We start from the raw sequence: 17,016 nt of genomic DNA, 5'->3' as shown, positions 1-17,016 counted from the left end.
ACAACCCCATAGTAGCCTTTGACTGGACTTAACCGTCCAGGGGTCCTTTACCTTTTTACCTTTACCAATGAGAGGGAGAACTAACAAATTTTACGTAGTTCTGCTCCCGCCCACCCTCTCCCTGCTAAGTTGTACAAGGATAATACTGAGACTGAGGAAGAGAAAGTTGACAGGCTGTGCTACCACTTTCTGCTCTGGTTTATGCAAGTTGGGAGGCAGGCAGGTGGGCTTGGAAGGAATCAAGACTGAGGTTGTTGGGGAAATGCTCAGTTTTCCCTAACTGACCAGCCTCTCCTTGAGTAGAACATTGCTATGTGAGTTGGAAGGGCCAGTACAAAGGCCAGAGTCAGGGCCACCCAAATTTCAAACGAAACCTGCATTTTTGTACTGACTCATAATTGGCCTATAAGTTCCAGAATGTGGAAGTTCATACTCCCAGTTCAAAACAGCAGCATTCAGAAGTAATTGGATTTCAGCCCCCTGCTGTACCTGGAAAAAAGGCAGTATGGATCACTCATTGATAAGGAACATTAGCTAATTTAACTGCAACCGAAACACCAGTTAGGCTAGATTCTGTCACATCTAGCCTGATTAGTTCTAAAGCAGGGCTAAAATCGCCCTTCCCGTTTCCTGGAAGAATTATCTGCCTGCAGAAATGGTGTCTGATTATCTGCTGCTTTCAGCCGGGTTGGGATTTATTTTTTTTTACATTTTCAGGAGATGATTGTTGTTTACCAGTGTGCTCTTACTAAGAAGTGTGACCAGCAGAAAGTTGTGGTGGCATCTTCAGGCTGCTCCCCGATCCCCAACACTCCCAAATCTTGGAAACTATAGTTTACAGAACAACAGTTCCCAGCACCCTTAAAAAAACTAGCTACAGTTTCCAGGATTCTTTGGCGGATGTGCTTTAAATATACAGTGTGTTCACAGAGCAAGAATCAGACGCCTTCTTTATAGTTAAAGGTTAAGTAGGACAAGTGCCATCTCCCCTCTCTCTTGACAATTCCAGTTAAATTCCACCAACTATTTCTTTGTGAGGGGTGGGGAGGGAGAATTTCTGTTTTAATTGCCATTTAAATGTTTTTAATTGTGCTGTTTTGATGGGCTTGAGCTATATACATTTTAATTTTTGATGTTTATGTTGATGCTTTGATGAAATTGTTTGTATTTGTATTTTAATTACGTCTACTTTGGTTTCACACTTGTAAGCCACTTAGAAGCAACCTTGGCAATTAAGTGGCGTATAAATTAAATTATAATAATAATTCCTACTCATCAAATGGTTAATTAAAAAAATTAAATAACTGCTTTTGTTAATTCTTCTCGAGTGTGTGAAAGAAGCAAGAACTCTATTACTGCTGGGCTTGCCTGTTTTTAGAAAAATCTACACTCCAGTTGTCATTGACTGATGAAATTCTAGGCATGACAAATTGCTAAAAAACTACCCTTAGCATAATCTATAAAGAACTGCAATCCCACTGTGAGTTATTGACACACAAGACTATAATAATTAACATGATGCATCAATAGGGTTTAGGGTTTTTGTTTTCCTTTTAAAAACCATTCTATAAATAGCCAAATGGTTACAACATCTCCTTTGAAGCCACTTGGCAGTCAATATTGATTTAAAACCTATATTGAGTTTTTAATAAAGTGACATTTACTATAGCTTAGTGGAAATGTAGACTGCCTACAAAGTTAATTATACATCTTTGCTTAAAAGAAATGAATTTCTTTTCTTTTTCCTTTTTGACAAAAGGTAACCCTAAAGATTATTTCAAAGCAGCAGTTTGCTAATTTTAAACGAGATTCAAAAAAATGAAGAACCTACTCTTATTCCACATGCACACAAAAAATATGAAATTTTGTCCAGAGGAATAACAACAATCAAAATGTATCATTATTTTTTAAGTCTGAGTATCTGTTTCATTAAATACTATGGTAAAATCCATCATTAAGAGAGCTGAAAAGTGAACAAGGTGGGCCTTTTTTCACACTGCATACATTTAGTATAATAGTTGGGAGTTACTCGTGCGTAATCCTGCTCCGTTTGAGCATTAGATTGCCTGGTTAAACCCTTCTGACTGCACAGCCCATCTCAGCGTGGCTGCCCTTAGTCACTCGTAGAATCTGTCTGTGGGCGTTTCTTAAAGCGTTGCCAACATAAGAGTTGTTTGACGCCCAATCGTCTCCGCCTCTCACTGCGCGGGAGTCTCCTGCGCAGGGTGGGCGTGGGCAGCGGGGTGCTTGGGCTCTCCTCGCTAACTTCCAACGAAGAGTCCTGGAGCCCCTGCACCTCCCTGTCCCGTTGCTCTCCTGGATCCCTGGTGTTACACTCATTCTCTTCCTCTTCTTCCCAGCTGAGTCTCCCTCTAGCGCTGGGACCTTCCCCTGCAGAATCAGAGACCCTCTCCTTCTCCCGTGCCTCTGATGGCAGTTCCCTGACATTTAGGTAGAAACATCAACTTTCTTTATTGTATTGTATTGTATTGTATTGTATTTTAAATAATGCTAATTGGAAGAAAGATTTATTATTACCAGATTTATTTATTATTATTCCAGACCCTCAGATATGCAGCAGATCACTAACATTGGCAATTGGGTGAATTTAGTATACTTATTTGCCAGGCTGAATTTTGTCATCACTATTTATTTTTTTTGTCATCTTATTTATTTTAAAAGTGGTTCAAATCAAACAAGGACTCTGAAGCCTCTTCTGGTGCATATTAACATCCAGCATGTCCAATGGGCCTTACTTCTAGATAGTGAGAGGCTTGATGAACTGACCATATGACAGCCACGTTTGAAGGGCTGTCACTCAGATGATATACAAATCTGTTGCTCCAGAGCAAAGATCTTCAATCAGTGGGTTCAACTTACAAGGACAAAGATTTAGACAAAGGTCTACTGGGATGAGCGGATCTCAGGCTGAGATGGGCTCAACAGCGGCTATACAGTGGTACCTCAGGTTAAGATCTTAATTCGTTCTGGAGGTCCGTTCTTAACCTGAAACTGTTCTTAACCTGAGGTACCACTTTAGCTAATGGGGCCTCCCGCCGCTGCTGCCGCACTGCTGCTGCACGATTTCTGTTCTCATCCTGAAGCAAAGTTCTTAACCTGAAGCACTACTTCTGGGTTAGCGGAGTCTGTAACCTGAAGTGTCTGTAACCTGAAGTGTATGTAACAAGAGGTGTCGCTGTACTGGCTGAAGCCCCTCACCCCAGCTCAGTTTATGAGCTTATATAACACCAGATTGTTGTTGTTGTTGTTGTTGTTGTTGTTGTTGTTGTTGTTGTTGTTGTTATTATTATTATTATTATTATTATTATTATTATTATTATCATGCTATTATTTACACCCTGCCCATCTGACTGGGTTGTCCCAGCCACTCTGGGCGGCTTCCAACAGAATATAAAAAAACCATAGTGAAACATGACTGAAGGGATAGTTCAGTCAGTAGAGCATGAGATTCTTAATCTTAGGGTCATGTGTCCAAGCCCCTAAAAGATTCCTGCATTGAAGGGAGTTGGACTAGATGACCTTTGTGGTCCCTTCCAACTCTACAATTATACGAAATCAAACATTAGAAATTTCCAGATACAAGGCTACCTTCAGATGTATTCCTGAAGGTTGACATCTGACATCTGAGGGTGCCCAGAAGTGCCCCTGCCTGGTTCCCTGTAACTTCATTTCTCGCAGTGAGAGATCTGCCAGAAGGCCCCTGGAGTGAGATGTCAATGTCCTGACTGAACAATACTCCTTCAGCTATACATATTCTCTATTTTATGGTTCTGCGAGCTCAGGCAGGGCAAATCTTGAAAGAAGGGCCATTCCAGGGAACAGACAGGATAAAGCAGGGGGAGACTTACCTCTATTACAAACTCTGTTCGGTTCAGCCACACACACAACCTAGAGTTGTGTGACAGCAATTAGTATGTTGGGTTAGAATTTGGGCAACTAGGTTCAAATGCCCACGCCGCCCCAGAGTTCACTGGGTGACAATATATGACAATGGGTGACAATGTCTCTCAGACTAAACTGTGAAGATAATATTGGTACAGGGACAGCCCTGTACACCCCCTTGAGCTCCAAGGAGGAAAGGTGGGGTGTAAATACAAAAATAAGATCCTATGTACAAGATTATAACATGGATATGGGACAGACATGTGCAAAGCACAACCATTAAAAAAAGTCAAAATGCGTACTTACCACATGAAGAATTTTATTTTCTGTTTCATACACTGTGCAATCCTGTAACAACAGGAGGGAGAGAGAAGCAGTATTTAATATCCTTAGAAATCCACTTTGCCTCAGCTATGTTAACAACTCGTTGAAAAATAATGTGCCACTCTAGCCATGACTGATTCAAATTGCTTTTAAGAAAGCTTTATAAGAAAATCTCAGAAGCTTTTCCCTGCTCTTTCTGGGTTGCAAACAGCAACAACCCCTCTCCTTCATATGGTTAAATGTTCATTGAATTTACAAAGATGCTTTCAGTTCAAACTTTTATCAATTAAAGGAGGTTAATCATACACATCAAAGAGAAAAAACCAACCAAGATGAATGAAAAAGAATGTATAAAGAGTCTTGCTGGAAGAATCCTGCATTCTGTTCCTACACTGGCCAATCAGGACATGTACACAACAGGACTCTCCTATTTGTGTTCCCTAACAACTGCCTTTAAACTTGAGGAAACGTGACTACAGAGTGTTGGCTCCCACTTGTGGATGCAGTATTCAGACTCTCTGGTCAACTACTGGGTATTGCAACTCATTACCAAACTTAAAACCATGGAGAAACCTGGTTTGAACAAAGACATTGGATTCTTATCCCATTATACATGACTAAGCCATTTCTCACCTTCTCACCCCTTGCCTTTTCCTGTAAGACCTATTACAGTCGTTAAGAGTCGTCAACAGGCTCATCTCAGCTATCTGCCAATCTCCCATTCCCACCACCCTTCTGAGTAATACCCCTCCCCACCTTCTCACTATATAGAAGGATCTGGCAACTTCTGTTTCAGTGTATCTGAAGAAGTGTGCATGCACACGAAAGCTCATACCAAGAACTAACTTAGTTGGTCTTTAAGGTGCTACTGGAAGGAATTTTTTTTATTTTGACTATGGCAGACCAACACTGCTACCTATCTGTAATTTGCTCCCTAGAATATGACAACCATCAGCTCAATACACTGTTGACACTAAGTCAGGCATGGCCAAACTTGGCTCTCCAGCTGTTTTGGGACTACAACTCCCATCATCCCTGACCACTGGTCCTGTTAGCTAGGGATGATGGGAGTTGTAGTCCCAAAAACAGCTGGAGGGCCAAGTTTGGCCATGCCTGCACTAAGTGAACTAATGTAACTTCAGACTCGCTAGAACAAAGCTCTGTTTGACCATAATTACTGGCCACATGCAAATTAAATATTATCAACAACAGATTTCAACTGACCACAAATACTGACAAAAAACATTTCTGTTAATTGACTCCTTTAAAAATTACCTGCAGAATAAGCAAAATGCAGGCTAATTAAAGTATTTGGCAGCTCCACAGCATAGACGTGAGTGCCAATGTCAGCTTTGTTCCCTTGCAAAACTGGTTAGGATTGCAAAGAATCACAAAATATATTGTGGTGCTTAATTATAATGGCTGGGATCCAGCGGAGCTCCTGACACATGCAACAGAAGTTGTGCCTGGGTGTATTTTCTTTGTTTGATTTAGTTTGAAAAGCAATTTCACACTACAGGAGGGAGGGGGTTGTTGCAACAGTGTGGAAAACACAGCCCCTTCCCCATTTCCAAAGACAGATGACATTTTGTAAATTGCAGCCATTGGCCTATAGATACATTTTGGGCGAAAGAAGGCTCTGATCTCCCTTCCGCCCCATGTTTGAGTACTATTTCTGTTCTGCCGCAGCTTGGCTTCCAACAAAAGATACGCTGTTTATTATTACATTATTCACACCATTCACTTCAATGCAGAAGCCATTAATTTCAATGTAAAGCTAGCACAATGCAGATGGGTGGGAGGTAGAGGAGTCATCAGTTAGGTATTGTTTGTGGACCAAAAACAACGATATCCACTCCCATTTTTGTTGGAATGGTTGCCATACACAATGCACACTGATCACTTGAAAGACTGCATCTTTCATCTCTCAACTCTCAACAAGTTGTGTGAATGGTGTCCACCATAAAACTTGAGCAACGTTCTAGCAAAGTTCTGGTTCTCTGCTCTGACCTAGAACTAGAACGTAAGAAGAACCCTGCTGAGCCAAGACAAAGGCCCATCTGGTCCAGCATTCTGTTGTTACTGTGACCAATCACATATCCTCCAATACAAAGTGCCCCCAAATCAGGACACAATCTTCTGGGGCTGGACTCCCATGTGAGTCACATGACCTGCGGGACATAAGTACAACAGCACTCTCCCTACTAGTGTTTCCAAGCACCTGCTATTCAGAGACATACTGCCTCTGCTAATAGAAGTGATCTATATTATGGCAAGTAATCATCAACTGCTTCAATGAATTCATCTAATCCCTCATGGCTTTCCACAAAGGATCTTAAGAACTGTAGCTTGTTGAAGGTACTGAGAATTGTTAGCAGAACCGCCACCGCCCCCTTATTCCACACACAGAGGTAGAATTCCCAGTGCTTCCTGGGAAGAGGGATTGGTTGCTAAATCACTCTGGGATTTGTAGCTCTCTAAGGAGAAAAGGTATCTTTCAACAACTCTCAGCACTTTTGATAAACTACAGTTCCCATGATTATTTGGGGAAACCCATGATACTGCTTTTAATGTATAAGTGGGGCCTCGATCACTAGAGATCTACTTGTGCACTGCAACATTTTAGCAACCTATACTATCTGGAGACGTGATGGAGGGCATGGTAGGACAGCTGGACACTTTTTAAATAGCACCCTCTCAACATCAGCTGGAAAGGTAAATAGAGACTATTATTTGGGGAAGATGCAGGAAAGCAGGGAATTATTCCTGGTGAAAGAGAGATAGCTGGAGGAAAATGCTATCTGTTTGGCAGTCCAGCCATTTAACTCCCAGTTTCTTTTCAAGGCTAGATGTCAGTAGTGGAAGGGACCAGCAGCAAAAGTGGGTGGAGTAAGGAATGTAAATGTTGTAAAAAGTAGAGAGCTATCTTCTAAACACACCCTTCTCTACTTTTCATTCAGGTAAGCAAAAGGCATTCATCTGAATTCAATGACACATTCCAGCCAGGCAAAAACACCAGAAGTGTTAAGAAGGGTCAGTGGGGATGGGTGTGGCCTGAAGAGTCATGGGGGCCACGCAGATAAGCCTGGAGGCCTGCATTTGGCCCCCAGGCCTAAGGTGCACCATCACTGCTGTATTTTATTGGAGAGCAGCTAACGCCTGAAAAGTCTACCTTGCTAATGCTCGACTGAATAATTAAAAAGCAAGACCCCTCCTCCTATTTTTTCTTTAGCAAGCTTTGACAGCAGATAAATCTAGTGAATATCTGCTAACCTGTTAATTTGAAGATCCTGTCCTGCAATAACATGCATCTGTAATGAAAATCTAAAAGATAATATGATTTTGCTACAATACAGGAACTTAGTACTGAGGGGTTTCTTTTACGGATATAGAAGACTTTCTGAAACACCTTGGCAACGGCTGAAATATTTCAGAGATTTTCATCTTCCCGAAGAAAAAATAAGAAAATCAAACAACTAGATCAAACATCCAGATCAGTGGTTTGCACATTACACAGAGAAAGCCATTTAATCACAATCAATTGCATAAATATATGCCTTTGTCCAAATTGTCAATTTTATCCTTTGAAGCACCATCTGGGACGCTAACTCCTCATGCGGAAATAAACTCCATTGAAAATAATGAGATTAACAGTGCAGTAATGAGATTAACAGTGCAATCCCATATATGTCTACTCAAATATAAGTCTCATTAAGTTCAGTGGAGCTGACTCCCAGGTAAGAGGGACTCTTGCAGCATTCCTTCCAAGGTATTGCTTGCATGCCAGGCTTGTGTTCAGGATAGTGTCACTTTATAGTTGAAATTACAGAACTCAGAAACTCAGATATGAAAGAGAAAACAGACAGATACAAAATCACAGAAGTTTGAAAAAACAAACCTATATTTGTAAGTATACACACATGAATTTACGTGTGTGTGTTTGTGTGTATCATATTATATCAACAGTTATACCTTAGCTAAATAGCGCAAAATGTATTATTATACATGCTGGCAATTAAAAAAATGCCAATTTTCTGTAGTTACTATATTCTTTGGGGCCTACCCATGATAATGTTGGGGCTTTTAAATGAAATATTAAAGCCTAGTTGAGAATCTGTGGGTTGTTGCCAGAATAAATTTGGCACAGAATCATAGAATTGCAGAGTGGGTCATCTAGTCCAACCTTCTGCAATGCAGGGATCTCAACACAAAGTCCCCCATCCAATTTGAAACCATACTGGAACCTGATTAGCTTTGCAATTGTGCCAGCAGCTGCCCTCGTGAATCGGACAGGTTACAAAATATAACAGATAATATAGATTGCTCTTGTATTCAATGTTTGCTTCTCTAAATTGTTCTGAGTCACTTTGGTGAAAAAAGAAACTAATAATAAACATGACAATAATTACTATTATCCCATTCAGATTTATAGTGAGTCCTACCTGAGTATTTCGTGAGTATATGAACATAGGTAAAGGTAAAGGGACCCCTGACCATGAGGTCCAGTCGTGGCCGACTCTGGGGTTGCGACGTTCATCTCACTTTATTGGCCGAGGGAGCCGGCATACAGCTTCTGGGTCATGTGGCCAGCATGACTAAGCTGCTTCTGGCAAACCAGAGCAGCACATGGAAACGCCGTTTACCTTCCCGCCAGAGTGATACCTATTTATCTACTTGCACTTTGACATGCTTTCGAACTGCTAGGTTGGCAGGAGCTGGGACCGAGCAACGGGAGCTCACCCCGTTGTGGGGATTCGAACCGCCGACCTTCTGATCGGCAAGTCCTAGGCTCTGTGGTTTAACCCACAGTGCCACCTGTGTCCCTTCATGAACATAGGAAGCTGCTTCAAACCAAGTCAGATAACTGACTGATATGATGCTCCAGAGTTTCAGATGGAGTCTTTCCTAGCAATTCATATAAAACAGGGATGGGGATTCTCAAGCCCAGAAGTCAAAAGTGACCTTTCATGCATCTCCATCTGGCCCTTGTATGCTTTCAAAAGGCCACATCCCCTTCCCAAGCACACCTGCTTCCCCCAGACCACACCCCTCACTTGCCTCACTTCGTGCCCCTCTTGAGTGTTTTGACTTGGTGGAATGTGCACTTGAACTCTGAAAATGTTCCTTGTTAGCATGGATGGAGCATAGAGACGAGCTACAGGAGTATGTGTAGAAGCTACCCTGTTGTACAAAGGTAAAAATCACACTCATTGCTCTGCCACTTTTGCCTCCGAAGGCTATATTAGAGACACCACGATCACTCATGTAGAGGCACTTGAAAAATAAAGATTGTGCTTTATTGTGCCAAGATTGGGTCAAGCAGAGCCCTGCTCCATGAGCAAGGTGTGCCAGGCAATGCTTGACTCAATCTTGTAAGATTCATCCTCTACCTCTTCCTACCTCCGCATTCCCAAAGGTCAAGAATGACCATGGCTGGCAAAGTGGAAAGTGGTGGAGGTGACCATAGTTGATTCCAAAGACCCAACACAGCAAAGACCCCAGTCAGAGATGGGACTAGACTGGGGAAACAACACTAGTGGAAATGATGTGAATAGTATCATTTTCCTATGGGGGATTCCGAGACTGACAACCCCATGCCCAGTAGGGAAAGATTCTCCACTAGAGTCCCAGGAGCAGTTGCCACCACTTTCTAAACTTCTTGCTTTGCCAGACCCAAAGTCCTTGACATATGATATTGGGGAATGGAGAGGCATGGGAGGTCACTATTAAATGCTAGCATCTTGGAGGCTTTTGAAAATGCTCACATCAAGTGCCTGCAAGCCTGACTGGATCAAACCATGGGCTAGTCATGCTTTCTGAGCCTACCTATGCATAACTGTAGAAATGAGCTACATATCTTCTTTTCATTTCACCAATGAATCTACCCACTCTAACGTCACTGAAATGAACAGAAGCCATGGGACAATAAAGCTTGCCAGATTGTGTTCTGTTCATGATAAGGTCATGTTGATATGCACATAGTTGGCATTATGGTCAAAATATTCTCATTTATCTTGTACATTGGTTCAGTCCCCTCTCTTTGTGCGTACATACACGTACACAATCATACATTCATATTGATACACCAGCCCAGAGTCACATAGGGACATCTCTGCAATTTCTGCTTAATTTTGTTTGCTCACTTGTAAGCCTTCTTACTCTGTCCGGAAATCTAGCAAGGAAGCCAAACAGAAAGAAAATATAAATACCACTTCAAATCATATTCTGCTAAACGAAGCTGGGCAGGGAGAGTCGAAATAATAATGCTAACAACCACTTTCACTTCTTAGTGAACTGCGCATAGAATTATCTTTACCATTCATGTGCATTAATATAAGTGGTCAGGAAGGCTCAGGTGCATTAATGCTTTTATTTCAGCTCCAAAGAGATGTACTTGATGTAGCCACTATTACCTTTGCAATTACATATCGGAACACACATAATTTCCTCTAATATGTATTCACTTAAACTGTATCTCCAGATGTGTTTCTTTGCCTTCATGCTGCACGTGGAAAATTATGCAGCCCGGTTTGAACATTTATTTATTCTTTACTGATTACACTTTTTATCCTGCTTGTCTTATAATGAGGTTGGGTAAGCTGGGCCAAGAGGTTGTGACTGGCTGAAGGTCACACAAAGAGAAAGATAGGTGGAATCTGAACTTGAACCTGCTTCACTGCATTGATCTGGTCCAGATTATACTGATTCTGTAACTGCGGTAGGGAGAAAGCCAAGTACACGCCTTCCTATTCCTGACCACTGGGTGCACCTGTCCTGCTGTAGAGATCCCTGAATGTCCACCTGCAGATATATCATTTGAAGAGCAATTGTCCATTCCAGTCAACAAATCAAAAAAATCTTCAGAGGCTTTTGGAGTGGTCGGTTGAACTGCCTGGAGGTGGTTGTGGTTGTGTACAACCTCCATCCCACGTTAGGTCTGTTCCAGGCAGGTGTAAACGCAGTCAGGCCAGAAATGATGTGGCATGGCCGGGGGGAGATGCTGGGAAAACTCTGGCTCTGCTAGCATATAGAATGGAAGATCGGCTGAAGGAAGAGAAATGGCGGCACCAAGAGAAAGCACTTTACCATATTGCCATAGGAAACAGAAGAAATACAGAGATGGCCACAATGACAGAGAACAGATACAACCAAGGACTCTGTGTGAGGCACCCAAACCATGCTGGATAAAGCAGGCAGCAGAGGAAAGAGAATTTGAGTAGCAGCTGCAGAGGCAACCTTAAGCCCCAAGAGGAAACTAATGATGAGAAGTCCTGAACTGCCTAAGGAAAGGAACAAGACATTCACCCAGTATAATAACTAGAGGCAGACTTGGAGATTTGAAGGTCTCCTATAGTGCTGCTAATCATATATGTAAATTCTGAACAAGAATCAAGGATGAGAAATAGTGAGGGGGAGGCCAGACAGTTGGGAAGGCTGGTAGCAATGGTGAAAGTTGTAGAAGTCCTTAAAACAAGCCTAATCCAGCTGCCTAAAGCTAAACGGGGAGGCACAGAGACTGACGCCTGGAACTCTGAACAGGAGCACTTCTGAAGATGTTATTGTACATACTCTTGTATTTAGTTTTTCAGTTTTTTTTAAAAAAGGTTACCATTTGTTCACGTACCTTCCAGCACCTTGGAATATATACTGCAGAATATATAACACATCTGCACCACATGTTAAAGGATATTGTCGCCTCTTTTAGTGGGGTGGAATTTGTAGTCCTGCTTTTTTTGTTTAATTCTGCTGCTTTTGGGTTCTTAGCCACAACGAGAGAACCCAGACAGGAACAGCTGTATGTAGATAACCTACATGAAGGCATGAATGTGTGTGGAGCTCTCCGCAACAGGCGTTCACTCACTGAAGGTGTATCCCATGAACCGATGTAATGATAAAAAAATACTTAAGGAAGTAAATAAATCACAGCCTTCATTGGATGAGAATAGAAGCAAATTGTACAATGCTGTTGACTCTCTCCTGTATTAACCAAATGTGACATGCCTTGCCTACAAAAGGCTTTTGTGGGAAATAAAAACAGCTTCTCTGAGAAAAATCTGGCTTGTCACTCGAAGGATTATTCCAAAATTCTCTACCTGCCAAGTTATCTGCTTCAAGTCTAGCATTCCACAAGATCTCCCCTTCAGCGACTTCTTTAGATTTTGCTCTTCTTTAAGCTGAAATGTCAGAAGATTTCTTTCAAGCCAAAGAGATCTGATATAATTGCACAGTGACGAGGAGGCAATCAGCCTCTGGCATTGAATTTGGCTTTTTGGGGGTGTGCTACCTTGCAAAGGGTTTCATTTTCCCCTCTTTTTTAAAAAAAGAAGGAAAGGAAAATCATTATCATAAGGGAAACCTGCAACGTCTTTTTTTTTTTAAATCTAACAGCAATTTTAATACAAGCCGTATGGTTTTATAACTCTAGCGGCAATTGTGAAATTAACATTCATCTGGGTAAAAAAATGCTTTGACTTGAGTAATCATTATATTATTTATATGACCTACTTCTCATCCAGCCTTAGAACTGTGCCCTGAAACTTAGTTATATGCTGAGTGATAGAAAATATTTGGGATTTTTGTTATTACTCTGTTGATATAGAGCTTAACAGGATGGTTAACTTTAATAATGGAGGAATTACGGTTAAGTAGGGCCTGATCAACTGTCATGCTCAAAAATCCAGAGCACTATTCCTCATTAGGCAATCTGCTAAATCCACATTAGTGCCCCTGGTTATCTCCAATTGACCCATTCAGCCTCTGCTCCTGCTTCTCACACTCTCATTAACCAGAACCACATCTTTTCCAACTCCTAGCTGGCAGCAGTCAGGAGTTGATAGCAAGGCTTGTATCTCATCAGAACAAGAATTTATGTGTGCACAAGAGGACTTTCTCCTCATTCTTCTGGCCGTGTGCCCCCTAAACCTGCTCTTGTGCTCCCCCTAACCCTTCTAGGGTGTGGGGGCCAGGGGCCCCCCACAGAGGAGACTGGGGAAAGTGCTGTGCAAGCAGAAGTCTTTGTGCTGATGGGACAGTTACTTAGCCCTGCACTGGATGCAAGTCAGTGTTCCTTTACAATACTGTACTGGGTGAACAATATTATAATTAGGGTTGTGTCTATTCCACAAATACAGTTCATTAAGGTTGCTGAAAAATTACTTCATTTTGTATTATTATTACTTTTATATTCCACCTTTTTTTTCTTCCAAGGAGTTCAAGGTTCCCTACAGTTCTCCCCCTCTCCATTTTATTCTCACAGCCATCTTGTGAAGGGAGGATTTGGATCCTGATCTCACAGGTCCTGGTTTAATACACTACCTGCTATCCCATATTGGCATGGATGTTCAACATGGAGCAATGATTTGCTCAAACAAATATGTATTTTCAAACAAGTACCTGAAGGCTTCTCACCTAAAATAGAACAAAGCCCTGTAGATTCAGCACAGATAAAGAAGAAGCAAGGACTGCTCAGGGGAGCCTGGCCTAATGAGCATAATTACTCTCCTCAGTAGGCCTTGCCCCTATGAGGCAGTTGTGGAGACTGAAGCTTCCTGCCTTCCCACAGCTATCTAAATCTCTCCCAGGTCCTTCCCAAGCAATCTGAGACTCCACTGACATGCCCATCTCGGCTCCTCCCTCTTCATACCTATTCTGGTCCTGGGAGACTAGGGGGAAAGGGAGCTTATCACAGCAGGAGTGGGGGAAACCCTGGCTTCTTCACCAGCCTGACTCATCCCTGCCTCTTGACCACCTTCCTCTTGTGTCAGCTTCAGATTTGGGGGCCTCTCTCTGCCACAGCCTCTCCCAGCTCACTAAGTCCAATTAGCCCTTCAACATCCAACAGCTCTTCTTCCCCGTCTTCTCCAACTGACCACCACCAGCCCCTGGGCTCTGAGTCTTCTTCCCTTGTGAGTTCCCCAGCTGGTGCCTTCCACTATTCCTCCATGTCCTGTCAGTCCATGGCAGTAATTTGTAAATTGTTATCAGCTTTTTCTAATGTTGCATTTTAAAGTGTTGTCATCTTCCCTGATATCTTAGGGTGAGAGGAGGAGGGGATAATAAATAAAAACAACAACAACATACAATAAATTCCATTATTATTATTAATCTGGAAGTATGGAGAATCCCCATTTGCTTACTAGAAGACACCTCCCCCCACCGGGGCTCTGTACAATATTTGTTGTACAATATGAAAAGGAGAAAAGAAAGTGTGAGCATGTAATTCAACAGCGAATGCAACCTGCAATGTAATGGAAAGAATGGTTGCTTTTTTTGTTGTTAGTAAAATGAGGATTTTTTTTTTTAAAGGAAGAAAAGGTGGGGGAAGATAAGAAATGTCTACAGTATGTTTAGAAATTACAAACATTAAATCAAACAACATGCTACGGGTAACAAATGTTTATCTTGGGAGCATTGTCTAATTTTGGTTGTGGGGAATCATCTTTAGTTTGGTAAGCTTTATTAAGCTATACAAAACTGCAGTTCTGGCTGTTTTTTGTCTGTTTCTCTCCTCTCCTGGGGTTCCTATTTCTCTTTGGTAATTCAGCTTTATTGGAGTAAAGCCAAAAGGCCGTTTGTAAAATTAAATAACTCAGCAGTGCAATCCCAACATGCAGGGAAGCAAGGAACAGCACCTATACAAGATGGTGTCACCCAAGAGATATTATTATTATTATCGTTATTATTATTATTAAAATATCACCTTGCTTTAACTTTTCTGCAGTTTGAGCAAGAGCTCATCCACAATTCCCTTTACCCCACCACTTTCCCCAGGAAAACCCGTGGTTTAGCACTGGGTTGGAACAAATGGCATTTAGGTTTTTTTGCAGAGTGCTGTTTGTTTTGTTTGAGCACTTAAGAACAGATTTTCCAGGGGAAAGCGGTTTCCACTTCTAGGCACAGGACAAGTAGAAGTGTGGATAATCCCTGACTTTCAGATGTCAAAACGATTGGTGAAACATTTATACGGTGTGAGCCAGAGTGCTCCTGTGGTTAAAGTGTCAGACTAGGACATGGGAGACTAGGGTTCAAATCGCCCACTCAGCCAGGAAGCTCAATGGCTGGCCTGGTGTCCGCCATGTACAAATGAGATAACCCAAACCCTCCACTCATACACAAATCTGTGAAACTCATATTCTGCCCCCAAAATAATCAGATAATCCCCTCACTTCTGGAGAGAATGAATTATCCCTTGAAAACAGGGGGGGGGGGATTTCAGCCTCCAGTTAGCAGAAAGAGCCTCAGCCAGTGCTAAAAGCCTTCCAGAAAAGCCAAGTTTTCACTTGGTGCTCCAAAACAAAAAGAAAAGGAGCTAGGCAGCTGCCCCCACCCTGTGCTGGGAGGGCATTCTGCTGAGTTAGTTACCGTGTTTTTCTCCCTATAGGACACACCGGCCCATAGGATGCGCCTAGTTTTGGAGGGGGGAAATAAAGAAAAAAAAAATTCCCCCAGGCGCAGGGCTGGGGAAGCCCGAGCTTCCCCCGACCCCAGCCCACAGAACAGGCAGCTCTCTGCAAGCCTTGGGAGACCGTTGCGACTTCCCGCCGGGCTCCCACTGCTTGCGGATATCTGCCTGAAGCCCAAACTAGGTTGGGGAACAGCAGGATGGCGGCGCTGCACCTCCCCGCTGTCCCCCGAGCTTGTGGGGCTGGGGGCGGGGAGAAGCGTGCTTCTCCCCGCTGCCAGCCTTCAAACCATGTTGGGGGACAGAGGGATGGGGATGGCTGCCAGCCTCCAAACCATGTCGGGGGACAGTGGGAAGGCGCACTGCCCACAGAACAGGCAGCTCTCCGCAAGCCTTGGGAGACCGTTGCAACTTCCCGCCGGGCGCCCACTGCTTGTGGATATCTGCCTGAAGCCCAAACCAGGTCGGGGAACAGCAGGATGGCGGCGCTGCACCTCCCCGCTGTCCCCCGAGTTTGCGGGGCTGGCGGCGGGGAGAAGCGTGCTTCTCCCCGCCGCCAGCCTCCAAACCAGGTCGGGGAACCAAAGCCCAGGGCACGCTGTGCAGCCCACCCCAGGCTTCGAGATGAAGGCTGCTATCCGCACCGACCCCTCTCACTCTCCAGGCTTCAGCGAAAGCCTGCATTTGCCCCATAGGACACACACACATTTCACCTTCATTTTTGGACCTCCCGAACGAATGGACCTCCCGAACGAATTAAGTATGTAACCAGAGGTACCACTGTATGCTTCTCAATACTAGCTGCTGGGAGATGCAGGTAGGCAGAGGGTCGTTGTGCTCAGGTCCTGCTTGTGGAGAACAGGATGGGCCACTGGTCTGATCCAGCAGGGCTCTGCTTATGTTCTTGGTTCTTTCCTGCCCAGACTACTGTGATTTAGCTAATCTGCTTAACCAGTTTGTGCAGATAGCTTATGTTTTAAAGAAATATAGCCAATTAAGACCTCTTCGCCATGCATGTTGCATCTTGAACCTTTTTTCATGGGTGTGAAGGCAAAACTTCAGCTGGCAAAGGAGCAACTTCGGAGCAGGACCTGAAGAGAACAGGCAGTCCATGGAGGAATACAAATGTTTGGGGGTGGTAGGGGAGGAAGTCCTTCAAATAAGCAGACCCCAAGCCATTTAAGAACCAGAACCTGGAAATGAACCTGGAAATGTAATCAATGCAGATTTCATAAAACTAGAGTAATAAGTAACCAGAATCCTAGACTACCAACAGTTTGGTCTTGGCAATTAGGTTTCCTTTCCTTCTTCCATATGCTGTGCCATCTATGGTGTCATTATTATTCTGCTTTTTTTAAAAAAAAAACTTTGTATTGGTTTGTATTGGC

The 17,016-nt window shown here is 43.0% G+C and overlaps 1 protein-coding gene across 3 annotated transcripts in view; it reads right to left on the bottom strand.

Annotated features, from left to right (window-relative positions):
• Positions 1-17,016, bottom strand: part of LOC308579257 (connector enhancer of kinase suppressor of ras 2-like) — a 314,404-nt gene that overhangs the window by 164,161 nt on the left and 133,227 nt on the right. For all 3 annotated transcript variants that reach the window (XM_081180125.1, XM_081180123.1, XM_081180124.1), the window contains exon 5: positions 4,210-4,251. In XM_081180125.1, coding sequence (XP_081036251.1) covers positions 4,210-4,251 — 42 coding nt within the window. The remainder of the gene's footprint in view (positions 1-4,209; positions 4,252-17,016) is intronic.

The sequence above is a fragment of the Podarcis bocagei genome, assembly GCF_964188305.1.
Source record: "Podarcis bocagei genome assembly, chromosome: Z".
Taxonomy (NCBI): domain Eukaryota; kingdom Metazoa; phylum Chordata; class Lepidosauria; order Squamata; family Lacertidae; genus Podarcis; species Podarcis bocagei.
The sequence above is the reverse complement of the archived record's forward strand: the minus strand, read 5'-3'. Positions and strand labels throughout refer to the sequence as shown.